The sequence below is a fragment of the Dermacentor albipictus genome, chromosome 8, assembly GCF_038994185.2.
Source record: "Dermacentor albipictus isolate Rhodes 1998 colony chromosome 8, USDA_Dalb.pri_finalv2, whole genome shotgun sequence".
NCBI lineage: Eukaryota > Metazoa > Arthropoda > Arachnida > Ixodida > Ixodidae > Dermacentor > Dermacentor albipictus.
The window spans coordinates 111,981,911-111,998,602 of record NC_091828.1 but is presented as its reverse complement, the minus strand read 5'-3'; the positions used below and the strand labels follow the sequence as shown (position 1 = coordinate 111,998,602).

At 45.5% G+C, this 16,692-nt stretch overlaps 1 protein-coding gene across 4 annotated transcripts in view; it reads right to left on the bottom strand.

Moving 5' to 3' along the window:
- LOC135917135 (zinc carboxypeptidase-like) overlaps positions 1-16,692 on the bottom strand; it is a 205,942-nt gene that overhangs the window by 8,473 nt on the left and 180,777 nt on the right. For 3 of the 4 annotated variants that reach the window (XM_070524114.1, XM_070524111.1, XM_070524113.1), the window contains 5 exons: positions 8,709-8,784; positions 5,901-6,037; positions 3,620-3,707; positions 1,931-2,029; positions 1,070-1,168 (listed from right to left, as the gene is read on the bottom strand). In XM_070524114.1, the coding sequence (XP_070380215.1) occupies positions 1,070-1,168; positions 1,931-2,029; positions 3,620-3,707; positions 5,901-6,037; positions 8,709-8,784 (499 nt within the window). Of the gene's footprint in view, positions 1-1,069; positions 1,169-1,930; positions 2,030-3,619; positions 3,708-5,900; positions 6,038-8,708; positions 8,785-12,233; positions 12,406-16,692 lie in introns of those variants that run through there. The other variant, XM_065450619.2, reaches the window with a different exon arrangement.

The window sequence follows — 16,692 nt, the reverse complement described above, 5'->3', positions numbered from 1 at the left end:
AGTTCCGTTGAAGCTCGATGTCTGCTCTTTTTTCTTGGTCACAACTCGGCCTAACTGGCAAAAACGAATCGCATCCACAAAAGTAGACACGGCGCCTGAAGGGAGTGGATGCTATACGCTACGCTATAAGGATGACATCTGTTCTTAATGTACGTGTCATGCTGGTGTGCACTTGATGACAATGTTTGTGATGATGCAATACACCAGAATATATTGACCTCTTTACACTCGAAACGAAGTGGATGTTTCTCACTGCTTCACATTCTATGATCAATCGCACCTCCCACTCTTGGCGGTGGTAGGCTGCCCTTCGGGGTCGCACTGAGCTATACTAACGCCATTTCTGACGTATAATCTAGTGCCACACGTACGCATGTGCTCCATCCCAAAGTGATCCACGCTGACGTCACAGCTGCTCTTTGTGCTTTCTCTCTGCGCACCTCAGCCTATGCAAGAGACGCTTCGCTTCATCCACTCGACCTTTTCTTTCGAGGAACCCGTATGGGTTTTGTTTTGCAGCAATTGCTACAATTGAGTGGATGTTTTATTTTCCCTTAATTAATCGCTTATATCCACCTTGCGGGTTTCCGCAGAACTATGACGTCAAGCCCTGCTAAGGCTATGGCGGAAGGAAGTGATGTCCAGAACGCTCCGCCTATTGAACGTTACTGTGGCGCTCAGTTCCAATTTGATTTTAGTTGTTGACACAGACGCCACAAATTCCGATTTTGGCGCTTGCGACGCAACATCAAACACCAAGCCTGGACAACTGGACGGGTGCTATTGTTTAAGCCTCTATTTTTCCCCAAGCCCAAGAGGTGGTTCAAAACCCCTTTAAGCGTGCTGCTTACATCGTGCACATAAAGCTATGTTCGTGGCCGTTACGATCCAACGTTACGTAGGATCATGTAACCGTGCATAGACAGCTATTATCCTTTCCAGCGTTCGGTGTCCCATTGAATTTGCCGACAATGTGATCCTACCCCCCGAGTCATCAGACGTCAGTGTGCAGTCTCAACCGGAATGCTAAGCGTCAATCTGTAGAATTCCTATAACAGTGTTGACTCGCCTGATCGATTATGTAGAGGCAGGTAGCGTGTACGATCCATTCTCTGGCGTGGATTCCGCATTCGAGAAACACGATGGGTAGGTTCTCCTTAGCCTTGATCTGGGATCAGGAAAAAAAACACATGGCTGCCTCGTCATATTGTCAAGCACAAAGAAGGAACTTTCCTAATTCTTCCTCTCCCTTGCGGATTTCTGAACAACATAGTTCGTTGCCACCTCGGAGGCCACCCCGGTTACTGGGTACCTTTTGCTTCCTTTAATTCCTTTCTGACATTTTTAAAAGTTTGTGGCGCGGAGAATTGCTCCAGAATTCTTGCAATGTGGGGATTATGCCCAAAACCTGAACACTCGGCAGAACACCCGCGAATCAAACAGCGGCATTTAACTTTTTTGTGTGTGTTTTAGTCATGATGTGTGAAGTACAGCCCCCACTGCCAAGTTCTCAAAAGATAACTTTAGAGAAAATATTTCGAAGGACCCGATTGCAGCCACAAAGTTTTACGGTGCAAAAAACGTTACAGGAATGATTCGCACAGCATGCCTTTAAATCTTGACTGAGGAAGGAAGGAAGGAAGGAAGGAAGGAAGAAAGGAAGGAAGGAAGGAAGGAAGGAAGGAAGGAAGGAAGGAAGGAAGGAAGGAAGGAAGGAAGGAAGGAAGGAGGGAAGGAGGGAAGGAAGGAAGGAAGGAAGGAAGGAAGGAAGGAAGGAAGGAAGGAAGGAAGGAAGGAAGGAAGGAAATCAAAATATGTGCCCGTCAAGGAAGGAAGGAAGGAAGGAAGGAAGGAAGGAAGGAAGGAAGGAAGGAAATCAAAATATGTGCCCGTCAACGTCACATCAGGTACTCCGATTGCGTTTACTCACGTGCACACCGATGATGTCCCTGCCTTCATACGACCGACCAATGGACGTGTAGGTCACGTGGTCGTACTCCTTGGCGTACTGCTGCAGGGCGTCTTTGAACTGCAGTGAGAACGCAGGTGCGCAAGGAGCCGGATTTGTAGTCAGTGTCGTGTCTTTTCGGTGGTGATGCACCCCTGGCGTCGGTGTTCTTTTTTTTTTCTCGGAAGTTATAAAACGAACACAACCGTTTACGTTTGGTTGCGCGTAAATGAAAAAAAGAAGTATAATGGCAAATGATATCTCGGTGTGGTTGTCACATTCTTATCGAACAAATGGAATGTCGAAAAGAACATGGCGGGACAAAAACACGGAAACGTTCCACTACGTCAGTTACGCCGAAAGTGTTCGTTATTAGAGAGTTTTAACTAGTCCGCAAACGGTGCTGCCATTTGCGGAATACTGGGTTACGGGAGAGGTGCATTACAGCAGCAACGCTGGTAGCGACGTCTGGCGGCGCAGTGTTTAACCAGAAAGCTCGCAAATCTAATACTACAGTGACCTGCCATAATCTAGCTAATTGCTAACATGTAAAGCACACACGGCGACATTTTATTTGAAGTGCAGTCGTTTTATAATTTTCCTTCGGTGGGATCACTCACGCTACAGAGATAGTATAACTAACCGTACTAACTCTATGGTATAAAGGTTATAAACAGGGATAAGGTGCCTCAGAAAGGTTGGCAAACATTTCGATAGGAGGACCTATCTCCTTTGACGAAGGTAGGTCCTCCTATCGAAACGTTGACCAAACTTTCTGAGGCACCTTATCCCTGTTTATAACCTTTATACCAAAGTGTGCTATTCCATTTGTCAGCCCATCTCTTGTACTAACTATATGGCTCACGCAACACAAAAAACTGTTTACAATGCATTGTAGTTGAGCAAAGAGTCACAAGATGTCGCTATCGACTTTGCTACTGCTGAATTGTTAAAGCTAAGGTTGGGATAACATCGGCAAAAAACAAGACGGAGTTAGATGTAGTAAAGACTGATTAAATTAAGCAGGCTGCGTGACTATCTCCCACCGCCCCTTTTAAAAGGGTATGCCAATAAACATCATCGTCATCATCTGCTGTCCACGGCTTCGCTAACACGGTGATCAGCGAACAGTAAGGAGTCTACAAGAAAGCAAAAACTTTAGCATGTCTCAATATTTTATCGTTTTTCGCGCACGTGATGGTAAGTTCGTGTTCGCTCGAGCTGCGAACTTCCTTTATTAGCTGCATGTAGTTGCACAGTTATTCTAGACAGACCTTAGAGTTAGCGCAAATATACGGGGTCTTCAATGATAAACTAACACTAATCTTAATAAAAAAACGATATGTTAGCAGCACAAAATTTGCATGCACAGGTGTTTATCATTTCTTTCATTCAGTTGATATGTACATGCAATTTCCCCTATGCTGTCCTTGGTGTCCTTGTTGACTTCTTATGATATAGCTAATGAAATCGGGCCCTCGGTTTCCATTGTTCTCGTTCATACCTATTCTACAGTTATTCATTTCACACAAACTTGTTGCATCACCCTCCGCCCTCCCCATTCTTGCCACCTACTAGCCACAACACTTATTTTTCTTACATGCTGCAAATTCAGAGTTGTTGCCCCTTGACAAACAAAACAAAAATCTGGAGAAGACGCCAATAACCTACCTCGTCGTACGTCAGGTACCTCTCGAAGCGATCTGAGGTCTTCGAATATGTCGCAAAATGCACTTCTTTGCGTTCATTATCTAGAAGCCTGCGATATATAGAAAAGAAATAAAAGAAGTTTAGAGTACGAAATGGTCGTGTGAGAGAGATAATGTTAAAATCAGAGAGGACAGGTAGCAGATAACAATTGCGCTTCGTATACGTAGGTGTAATTTATTATTTAGAGTGTTTCAGTAATTCATGTCAGTCCATGGTACGACTGAGATGAGTCAGGCACCTGTGTGGTTGGTATCCCACATTAGTGTCAATGCCACAGATTACGCTTGCATGTATAGAAACAATCACAGAGAAAAGAAATAGCCAGCTGTCAACTGCTACCAACAGGGGAACTATGCTCCTGCCGGCTTAACAAGGGAAAAAAAAATGTACAGAGAAAAAAAATACAATGAGCGAAGAATGAGTGTAGAACGGGAGAGATAAGAAATATATAAAGAGGGACGAGTCAACAACGAATGAAGGAAACGGGAGATAATAAAGAAATGGCTGGTTAAAAAAAGGGGACATACTGTATAATACAAGAAGCGGGCAGGTACCTGCGTGACGGACAACAGCGCGGCACTACAGATGACGCTAAATTTAGCGCCAAATCAGAGCACATCAGTGATCAGTACTATACACAATCTGAAGTGAAGACGTGTCGCCGCCAAAAATGATACACGGACACTGTGAACTTGATCATCTCCACACGCACGACCATCATAGAATGCTACGCCGGAGAATATTCAGAAACTCTCGCCGCAAAATGGAGTATTTCGGCTTTGCGGAATGCGCTACCATGACATGTTATACGTTAGGCCTACGTACTGCGCATGCGTGCCTCATTGCACTGAGAACGGCGGCGTATAAATCCAGCTAGGTTACAGTGATTAACCATGGCAGCTCCCAGGATCTAGCAAGGAGCCAGGTTAAAGAAAACTTTATTTTTTCTTGAAGCCTCCTTTTTATTTAAGTTTTTATTCAAGCGATGTTGTCATTACATATATCGTCAGTTTGTTTCGAAGGTGCTGGGTATATAGCGAGACGATACCAAACGGGAATGTGTTTTGAATCGCATCTGCCAGGTGGCACCACAGTATTAACGCTGGCGACGCGGGACCAACCCTTTGAAAGCCAGATTCTTCACTGCATCATTAAGTTACCGTGCGCTCTTGCGCGGTACGCGATGACGGAATGCCGAAACACATAACACGTCTCTCCTCGGCCCATTCCCTGTCGCGGTGCGTGGAAGGCACGGCGCATGCGCGGTGAGTCTAACTTACATCGCGTAAAGCGCTAAAACAGTCATATGAATCGAGTGCAGACTTAGTGGAACGATTCAAGGTTAAAGGGAGACTAATGCGAAACAATAAGCCAGTTTAGACTAATGAATCATTGAGAACCATGTAGGCAGTTATTTAAAAAAATAGTTTGATTATTAGATGAGAAAATCAAGGTCCAAGTATCAATATTTGAATTTCGCGCCGGAACCCCAGCGCCAGTACGTCAGCGTGACGTCAGGGATTCCAGATTTTGTTTTCGCATTTGGGCCGCGTTGGCTGAATAAAGGTTCCCGAAACTTGCTATGTTTAATATTCGGTTCCTGTAGAACACAATGTAATCAATCTGCACCGCTATATATAATTAGTAGGCCCTAGAAGATGCCATCAAAATTCAAGACGTCACAGCCGCCAGGTGCGAGAACTTAAGTAGGCGTCGCCAGCCGTATTTCGTTCTTGCTCTTTTTCTGGCTAACCAAACGTCTTATCGTTCTAGTAGAGTTGACTGTTGGGCTAGTTGGTCGTCCATATTTGAAGTAGTAGCTTAGCGCAAATAAGTGTTCTGTTTGTGTGTTCTAATAAGTGTGTTCTGTTTGGGTTGGTGAAGCCGTCCTGGGGACACCTTAAGAGGCTTTGCAAACTCTTGAAGTCTGAGCTCTGGCGCCAAGTCCGACTTCTGCAAGACTGGCTGCGCGTGGTGTGCCACCACGGTAATCCGGAATGGCTATCAAGCAGTAAGCTGCGTGAGTTAAGGAAACGTGCGGCCCAGATCACGGAGACCAAAAAAAAAAAGCGCTTGTCCTTGTCTGTCTCCCTTCTGTTCGTGATTTTATTTGCGCTAAGCTACTACGTCTTATCGTTGTAAGAGTGTTGTTTTTGGTGTTGTAGAACGGTAATTTACTGATGCAGAAGAAATCATATTTCACTTTAGTGTCCCTTTAAGACGTGGAAGTCGGTTGACTCACTCTTGCAAGTCCTGCGAGTTCGTTGACACGGCGAGACCCTTCTTCGAAGCGGTCTCGAAGAACTCGGCCGCCGCTTGAGGTTTCAACAGTACGAGTGCCGGGGTGCCGAAACCGGTGGCGTCTCGCCAAACGTCGAGCTGCGCGGTTTTACAAAACAGCAAGCGGAAATGGTGTCTCGACAGGGGCTCGTGTCTGCCTAATCAAAGGGAACAAAATGCAGCTTATTGCTGTTTGTATTCGTAAGGAAAAAAGAAATGGCCAGGCTTAGCTTGGTTAAGCCAAGAATGCGTTGCATATTGCGCGAGTTGGGGCCCAGCTTTTCCTCCGGCTGTCGTGACGTCACGTCACGTGGTTGCGCTAAAGGTCAATGGTGGCTGCCCGGCCGCGCCTAAGGGCTGAACTGAGTGATTGCAATATGCAACGCATAAAAATAGAAGCAACTAAATAACAAACATAGCAAACTAAAAAGAGAATAGACCCACATATGAGACGCGCAGCAATGAACAATGCCTCATACCCTCAATGATGGCTGCCCGGCCGCGCCCAAGGGCTGAACTGAGTGATTGCAATATGCAACGCATAAAAAAGAGAAGAAGCACCTGAATCCGTAGCCGATATTTCTAGTTGACGATCCATCACAAAGAAAAAAAAGCTGACTCAGTGCAATATCAATATGCACGTACATATAGTGCATGCAAGTCAATATATAAATTGCAGCATCAATGGGACAAGCACAACGTCAACCGCAATTTCAGTGTACAACATCAACAAGATGACTGCGTGAAAGAACGAAACTGTTGAGCGCCGGCACAATACTTGCTAGACATTTATTCAGGCCGGATATATTATTATTCATTACTTTTTGCGCCAATAGAGGATAATGCTGCTAGAAGAAGCAGATGAAGGAAGAAACAATTGCTTAAACGTTACCATGTTCCGGGAAAGCGGTTCCTTCCATTTTGCCACTATGTGAAGGGAAATCCACGGAAACATATACAGGACTTTGACATAAGGGTAATGTAATGGCTCAAGAGAAGCCAACATAAACTCACAAAAAAGAAACTATTGGGATTAACGTGTGGAACTCGGGTCGAGCGCGGTGCCCCGGATAAATTTTTGACTACCCGGAATTTTTTTCGCGTGAGCCCAAATCATTTGGATGCCGCCCCAATCGAAATGCGGCCGTCGTGGTCGGGCATCGAACCTGAACGTTCGATCTCAGAAGCACATTGCCATCGGCTGTTGAAACACCGTGACGGGTACGGAAATAAGGTGGCGTTCGAAGCAACAAGTTTTCATAGAAATTCTGTGCATTGCACGACTATCGCGAAATAAGTACTTAAAATCTGCAGCAAAATGCATTGCTGCACCAGTTAAGGGCAAGCTCTAGTCTGTGGCGCACTTCGACTACTGAAATGAAATACATGTAACCCACAGAAATGTCTCCACAAGAAAACCGCTAGACCAATTTGAATGAAATATGTCGCATTTGAGGGAGAAAGCGGAAACCTCGCAACTGCACAGACCTTAACTTTAATTTAGGACCTCAGCACTTTTGCGACAATTGCCTAAAATCGGTAAGCAAGAAAAAAAAATTAATGCGCGAAGTTTACAAATACGCAATACAGCATCAAAACCAGTTATCGAAGTTCTGCAAGATGTATCTGGCAGAGATCTAAATCGAACAAATTTGATATATGGGTTTACAGCTCGATTGGTTATAAATGTATTGAATTGTCCTGCAGGTTTCTGGTGACCCGAGCTCAGGTCTCCCACGACGGGACGTCGAAATCTTGTCTCAGCGCCGGCTCGCCGGCCTGCTGGACGGCCCAGAGTTGGTGGCCGAGGTCGGAGCTGCGCAGAGCGGCGGCTCACCTCAGCGATAGGGTCTCGGAGTTGAACTCGCTTTTGCCTTGGGCGTTGCGTTACCACAGCATGTGTTTGAGTGTAGCTGTGTCCTGTTTGTATATCTTACATGTGTCTTTTTTGTGCGCTTAAGGGAATATCGGTTCGAGGGGAAACGAGTCCGGGAAGGTATTTGTAGTTGGCGTAGGGCCGCTGGTTGTGCCCTGTTTAGGACTCCGTGTGGTGGCGGGAACGTTCTTCTGGCTTGTTGGCACATCTTTGTGATGTCGTTGTATCTGGTCAGTCTGTCTAGTTCGGCCCGGGGGTCTTCCCGGGAGGCCTCGTTGAGGTTCGGGGATACCTGGTCGCCCGCGTTGACGTGGGCGGGAGACTATACGATTAGACTCGGGTGGTCCCTGGGGGGAGGGGGGGTGCGTCTTCTCTAAAGGACGCTGTTTGGCTTTGGGCGAAATGCGACCTTTGGCAAAGTTTGCGACGCGCACTGAGAAACATCGCTCGCCACCAGGTCTCAGAAGCCATGCGTCAACGAAACGAAGTAGTGGCGACCCCGCTGGAAGTCGTCTAAAGTTTTTGTATTTGTCCCACGCTCTGGCACAAATTCGCAGTTAAATAAACAAGCCGCTCCGTCGACCAGCGATAAACAGACGTGGCCCTCTTTGAGCCGTTGAATACGTGGTCGATTCCCAATGCTTGCCATACGTTGCCCTTGCTCACCATTCAACGCTGTCACAACTCGGCTAACACCAACTTTTTTTTTTATTCTGACGCGCAGTTTTTACTACTGCTTAACACCCGGTCGGCTCGTAGAGGCGGCCGAGTTATCACACTGACTGGAGAGATAAACCACCGTAAGAACAGTGGGCATGTGAAGGGTGGGGCTTGGAGAATACGATAGCAACATTCCACCCTCGCCGATATGCAGCGCAATGGGACGTTTCTTACCTGCAACGAATCTGCCAGGGACGATAAGACGCTGCGGCTCTCCTCGTTGGGGGCAGTAACTGATACCAGTTTGTACCTGCGATAACGGAGAAATGATACGAGGCCATTGGTCGTGTTTCTTTTTTTCCATCTATATTTAGAAAGATTGCCTTGCAGCGTAATACGAGTGAAGCAAGTAATATGCACATACATGTATAGTCTGTTATGTTTGGGGCGCGACAATATTAATTTTTTCAGACCGAATTGAATGAACTCTCAGTATCTCTGTTTCCAACGGAGAACATTTGAAACAATACTTTATGCCTGAAATTTTGACATTTGGTAGTAAAATGTATGCTATTTTTGTTTTTAACGCTTCTTGTGATCACATAACGTTGGAAAGGTCAGAAAGTGAATTACTGGTTTCTCCTACTATATGCCTTGTAAAAGAGGTCCGAACCTGTGTCAAGTAAATTAATTTTCACTTTAATTCGGACTTTCCACCATTCAACATGGAAAGAAACTCAATTCAATTCAGTTTAGTCACATACTGCTAGAAGGGAATCGAACCAATTATCTAACATTTCGCAGGTAATGAACAGCCGTTTCCCCTATTAACACAAAACGCTGTTCACATCCTAGTACACTCGCAATGTTTGCAAGCTGTTGTCATCACTGGGCCAATTATGAAGCGTTATTTATTAAAAGCACAAATAAAGTTATGAACAAATGATTTTGTTCGCGCACTCAGTGCCCTGAAGTGAGGTGTAGTGATCGCGCTTTCGCCAAAAAAGAAAATGACTTGCTGAGCGATTTGCAGTGTAACATGGTGCGTTTTATGTCCACTACAGTCACCAGGGTAAAAGTTACCGCACATTAGTTCGAAATGTATGTTTGATCGCTTTTAGTTGATGAAGGTTTAATATGTCGAAGAACAATACTCCAAGAGTATTCCTATTTACAAACACAGTGTCTTCTAAATGCGTTGTCTGAATGCACTTCCGGAGCATTTGATTCGTTACTGGAAAGTTTCGGATATTCGCGGACTAGCAGGAATCGAAGGTGTGGACCATAGATCCACAGACGGCAACCTGCTGGGCGGCTTGGGTGGAATTGCACAGGGAGCGCCTTCCTTGTCCGGGACAGCACCACGAAAGGTCACGCATACATATACGACGACATTCGTTATAGGGCAAGGAAGACGCGGATTTTGCCGGGCGCCGTGAAACACGAGGTTACAGCTTTCCTGGAATCGATAACGACATGGAGGAGGCGATGACTTCGTTTGCAGAAAGATTAGACATGACAGTGTATCACTGGAAAGGCTATGAAGGTTGTTTGAATAAGAGTATTGATCTTTGTCAAGGCTGTTTCCTCGTCAAAGGCAAGATTTGTTCGCTAGAGATCGAAGCTTCTCTTGTTTACCCAATGCTGACCGAAAATCTGTCTCTTTCTGACATCCTTTCGCTGTTCTTGAATAACGCCGTCGACAACTGAAATGCTCGGCAAAGTGCGAAAAAAAAAAGAAAGAGACAGGAATAGCTGCATAGATTGGATAAAAATGGTGAAGTGACGATATCCTTGCAGAAATTAGGAAAAAAAAAAATAGGCCTGTCTTCGACCAGGTAGCCAGTGGCGTGCTATACTGTCAACAATGACTAACAATGGTGCTCTTTATCCCAGAGACACGCCATAGTAGAGCGTTAATGTGAGGTAGGGAAAAAGGAGAGGAGGCTAAGCATTAGTTTGGTCCAGTTGGGGATCGTCTGAAGTTGCAGTGAAATCTCAGTAGACAAGTGCGTTTGGTCCATGCCACAGCAGCACATCGAACCGCCGACCTCGTACTCAGCAGTCAATAACCCACGCTGGTGGATAAAAAACAGAGAGGGAGAGAGAGAGAGCGGATACGGTAAAGGATGGTACGAAACAGCAGTAGAAGGCAGGCTGGAGAACGCTATATGGACACGTCTGTCCTGGACTAAAATCAACCCATAAAAGGTCACGATGAGGGCGATGATAATTGTGATGAACATTATGGCATTGTTGGCTTTGAATAGATGGCCACAGTCACACACAAAAAAGGGCAGTCGACAATTTTGTAATTGAGGCTCAGGGCAAACATAGCAATCGACATAAAAGGGCGCTTTTCAAAAGTACGCGGCGATGGAAGCCGTAAAAAAGGGCTACATTGCTTTGTTTGTCGGCGATTGTTTCTCCTGCGACTTTCATTACGAAATGATCGTTCATATCGGTATATGAGATCTGTGTATAATAGAGGTTACTAATATGGCGAGCTGGTGTTGTGCTGCCGAGCACGAGGTCGCGGGATCGAATCCCGGCCACGGCGGCCGCATTTCGATGGGGGCGAAATGCGAAAACACCCGTGTACTTAGATTTAGGTGCACGTTAAAGAACCCCAGGTGGTCGAAATTTCCGGAGTCCTCCACTACGGCGTGCCTCATAATCAGAAAGTGGTTTTGGCACGTAAAACCTCATAATTTAATTTTTTTTTAATATGGCGAGCCTCCACGTGACGGCATGCACACCATATTCAAGCTCGATTCCCACCTTTCCCTTCGCGGCTGACGATAGACCGTAAACGAGCCATATTATGGAGCAGATTCTGTTCTCGCCGTGATAGTTCTCCAACATGGAGGCCGCGATGTGAACGTGGATGCAAGCTGTCGTTAACAACTCATCGGTACACTTGCCAGTGCACCATAGTGATTGTGGCTGCGAATGAGATTACGAGAATGCGGCTGCTTCGTCAAAAAAGGGAGATTTGTCGCGCTAAGGATTGCCGAGGGTGTTCATTTTCGGAGGAGTTTCGAGGACGGCGTCATGCGCGCTTCACTAACACTAACCTTAACGCTAACAGACCGCCTACCAGTTTAATGCATACAGCGACGCTTTGTCGCCAGTCATCCTCGGCATCCATCAAGCATCCCCCGAAGGCCTGGTTTAACGAGAGCAATGTTCCTATGGGTGGGCAGCTCAACCCGGACGAAGGACGAGAGGAAGTCCACAACACGAGCGCAGAATAACAACTGGTTTATTATTTCAAGCAACGGACTATAATATACATAAAATGTAAACACGTGTAAAGTGACGTTTACAAGGGTGTTAGCCTATCTTGCCACTCAAAAAATCAGTTTCTTTATCCTGCAGAGTGATAGAAGTCTGGCTGACGCATGCGCCTGAATTCACATGCAGGAAGTAGGCCTGTACAATCTCGCGGTTAATTTCATGCATATTTTTATACAATATTTCCGTTTGTTCAAACATGGGTTCGCATGAGCAAACTCTACAATGCGCGGCCAGATTAAAACCTGTTTCATTCGTGATCGCACCTTGGTGCTCCCTAAGGCGGATGTTAAGGCAGCGTCCCGCCCGCCCAAAGTACATTTTGCCGCACGAAAGTGGAATGACGTAGGCCACTCCCACCGAGCATGCCCGCCCATAGGAACATGTTCAATCACCAACTCGCCCAGCTTGCCGTCTTAATTAGCGAGAGATTTCACTGTAATTCGAGCAGGAGCGACTCACCCAGTGTAGTTAGCACGCTTCGCCAGCTCAGATGCCGGCAGCGACTTCGATCCACCCACGGTGGCCAGAAGCAAAGACACGATTAGGCATAAGTGAAAGCGTGTCATACTGACACCTTTGGGGGCACGGATTTCTTAAAGACGTCGCTTTGATGCGTTGGGAAACAGGGTCCCACGCGAACGCTTCGCCTTTATACACGGACGAAGTCAGACACGCCTGTCTAGATAAGTCGTGATTGCGAAATTATCTTCGCTCTCTTGCTCATGACCACCCGTGATAACCATTGTCACTTCCAGCTACATCTGCATCGTTCGCTTTTTTATGACAATCTGCTGACGGAACGCGAAATGCCATCATGGTCGGGTTGATTCCCTTCTTTCCATTGCGTGCCTGTTTTTTTTTCTCTGTTCCTTTGTCTACAATGACGTCACTTTTGCTGACAATGGAGGGTTGTGTCTTTATCGGCCAAAGAAATTGTCTGGCCGCGGCATGTTCTTGTTTCTTTTCACAAGGTACGTAGATAGGGTAGCTATCGAGGTGCATTGCTATGGCTTTCTGCCATTGCTCGCAAGATGTTACGTCATGATACGCTTAACATTGCGTTTTTGAAACCAACTTAGATTGTTAGGTTTGATTAAGGTCTCGAAGCAACTCAAGGGCAATATGATAAATGCATTAGACCTCATAATCCGGAATAATCTCCGCCACCTGAGGGTTCTTTAGCCCTCTTCTAAATCATAGTAAGCGATAACTTTTTGCATGTTGTCGTCATCGGAATGCAGCCACCGGGGTTTTGAATCGAACCCCCGACCTCGTGCCCAGCAGCGCAACGCCCTAACCACTGAACCACCGCGGCAGATGACACTACACTAAATGGCGTCCTCACACTATAAACTAATTTACACCCTCACAGGTGCACACGGGTGTAAATCGGTCTATAGCTCACGCCCTTAGACTCCTTCTTTTAGCTTGTTTGATGAAACGTTTGTGTCTATAAATATATCTAAAAGCACCATTAAGAGGAAGCTTTAACTCGGGTGCTCCCATCTAAATACATGTAAAAGGAGAATTCGTTTTTCTCGACAACCACTGCACCAAATTTGAGGAGGTTTGTTGCATTTAAAAGAAAAAAAGTTAAAAACTAGGGACTGTTTCTTCGTATTGTCGATTTATGTCTTCAATTCTTAGTTAAACATTGGCAAAAATCCAAAATTTTCAGAAAACGACAGTACCAAGTTTACAACTCTGTAACTCAGCAAGGAAAACTGATAGCATAATCTTGTGAATTGCATATGATAGCACAACTAAAACGGACAAAAATGATTTGTTATACGTGAATAAAAAAAAACTAGTAATATGCAAATACAGTATTTGCAGAACCCTTGTAAACAACGTAACGAATTCACGCGATACATAAATTGACGCATCTAATTTGTCTGCCTTAAGTGATCTAATGGATGCCGTTTACAGAACCACGATATCTATTCTTGATGCGGAGCTATTAACTTATAAACTTCGTATGTTGATTTCTTTTCAAACCTGCGAAATCTTTAAAATTCTTGTAACAGAATGCAGACCCTAGATCAAAATTCCGCTTTTAACAGTCACTGGAACTGAACTTTGTCTCTCAAATGCAATAAATTTCATTACAATCAATTCAGAGGTTATCTCAGAAAAGCGTTTTTTTGCATTATACATATATTTGAATAGGTCGTGTCGGAGTTGGGCCCGAGCTAGAGTGTCCTCTTAACACTGTTGCGCAAAGAGGCGAAGGAACAGGAGTTGAGCGAGAAACACCTGAGCACGAATTATTAACTGATTTATTTTTCAGAAAACGAGGCATACATGTAACCTGCTCACATGAGCAGAGATGCTCCTCCCAGTCTACCTACGCCCTCTGTTGTCAGTGATTAAACTAATCTTTTTTCTTTTTGCTGAGCGAAAGAGACGGCACACTGACACATGAGGCTTGTGGGCCCATCTTGGTGTTTATTCACAAAGAGATTAGTTTAATCACTAACAATGGAGGCCGTAGGTAGACTGGGAGGATAATCTCTGCGCATGCGAGTAGGCTACCTGTATGCCTCGTTTTCTGAAAAGTAAGTCAGTTGATAGTTTGTGTTCAGGTGTTTTTCGCTCAAGTCCTGTCCCTTCGCCTCCTTACGCAACAATGTTAATTATGTCGAACCAGCAAACCCACTGTGGAATTTTCCTTAATTACATCTCAAAAAGCAGACCACTGCCTCTATCAGTCATGAGTGAAACTACGAGATAAATCCCGAACTCTCGGTTGCCGAACGATAAAACACCAGGATTTCTACCCTACAATCACTTTAAAAAATAACACCAAATTTTTTAACATCAGTTAAAAGAGAGACAGACAAAGAAAGATAACTAACACGACGGCCACTAAATATGAACCGTTTGCAGCGTCACTACACGAACGTTGAATCTATGGGTGTGGAAACTCGTAGAGATTTCTCAGCAAAGGGGACACTTGGTCGAGTTGGTTGACGTTCATTTTTGAAACAAGGGGAAAGACAACTGTAAGAAGTAGCACGCAGGACAAGCGTTGACTGACAACGGACATCTTTTGCCGGAAAAAAAATTGCGAATATACAGAGAAAGGTCCCACCTGCACGCACGTACACTCAACCAACGACAGGTTTGAGCAATTATTGGAATCATTTACGTTACATGGAAGAAACAAAATTACCAATGCCCCAAGGAAGAGGATCACTGGGAGATTACGGCCCAGCCCTAGCCGACAAAGGTGAAAGATGTTTGCATTCGTTTTGAACATCACGTCGTGCTAGCTGGAAATGCTGCATACAGTTCAACTTTTATTGAAAGACAGTGCGACATAACCCATCTCAATGTGGCGACTCATCGTATTGTCAATTTTATCGCTTCTGTGTAGCCGAATTATTCAGTTTTCTCTTACAGATTACAGACGTCCTCACCTATCTCTGGACCAGCTCAATGCCCCACGCTCAATGCACTCTCTCGTCCCAGTCTGTTTACTTACTTGACCTCTTTAGCCACGCCACACAGCGTAGCAATTATAGCAAAAGGTAGGGGTCGGTATTGTCTCTTTCATACTTGGCAGGTAAAGCTGCTCTAGTTGCGCGAGTAATATGGCGGTAGAAATCGCATTTCGCTCGCATTTTGTAGTGCGCTTGTTTCCAATCTGCAACGCCTTCTACATCATAACTGTTTCATGCATTGCAACTACAACTTGTAAGCATAAGATTACGTAGAACGAAGTATTATTTTCGGGGCCTCTGGAATTCGAGTATATGACGGACTACGTTTTGCGCGCAAGATGAGGCGCGCTGTGGCCGCGTGTCACGGAGATGTGTCACTCCGTGCTCGTTCGGTGGTAAATAAGCTCGTATCTGCGGCGTTTGCCATGTAATATTTACATCGCATTTTCCAACAAAACTGTGCTATACATAATGTGACACACTGAATTACATTACGCATACCTATACATATTTTTTTTTTCACGTGGCATGAACTTTTTTTTTTGGTCGCGGATGCGCCGGATCGGAAGAGAACCTCGTCCGAGATGTTCAGAAGAAGCTGTGTGGTGACCCACCCGTTAATACAGCGGCACATGACAAAATCTACGGTGAGACACTGAACACCGAACTTGACCAACCCTTTTCGCATGTTGAAGTCTCTGCACCACCATCGACGCTCACCAGAAACACTAGCCCAGGAAAAGATCGCATCATCAACAAGCATCCACGATACCTTCCGCAGCAGGCTACCGCAGCCCTACTCCAGTACTTCAATGCATGCTGGGGTATAGGAGAGCTACTGGCTGTCTGGAAGCGCTCGAAGATCACCGGGATCCCCAAACCAAATAAACACCTCAGCATCGAGAACTTGCGATCAATTTCCCTTACCTCGAGCGTAGGGAAACTTTTCGAGCATATGATGCACAACCGGTTAACCCCAGACCTCGAAGACAACGGATATTTTCCAAGCACTATGTTCGGTTTCAGGCAGAACCTGTCAACGCAAGATGTCTTCCTGCTACTCAAGGAAGACCTAATCGACCAGCTGAGCACCAGAATAAATAAATGGTTTTAGCCATCAACGGGACAACGCCATCGAGCTTTCAAGCGTTTGACAACGTCAGTCACGAAGCTATCCTCTGCAACCTCGAAGACCTAGGCTGCGGGTCCCGGACATACGACTATGTCAGCAATTTCCTGACGGACCGCACGGCCATGGTTGGAATATACAACCTGCGCAGCGACAGCTTCCGACTACCGAGCAAAGGCACCCCGCAGGATTTGGTCATATCGCCGTTGCTCTTCGGCGTTGCCATGATCAAACTACCCAGCCTCCCGGACGCCATACCAGATCTATGACACGCCTTTTATGCAGATCATATCACGTTATGGACAATGGTCTCAAACACCGGAACGCAAGAAACGCGAGTTTT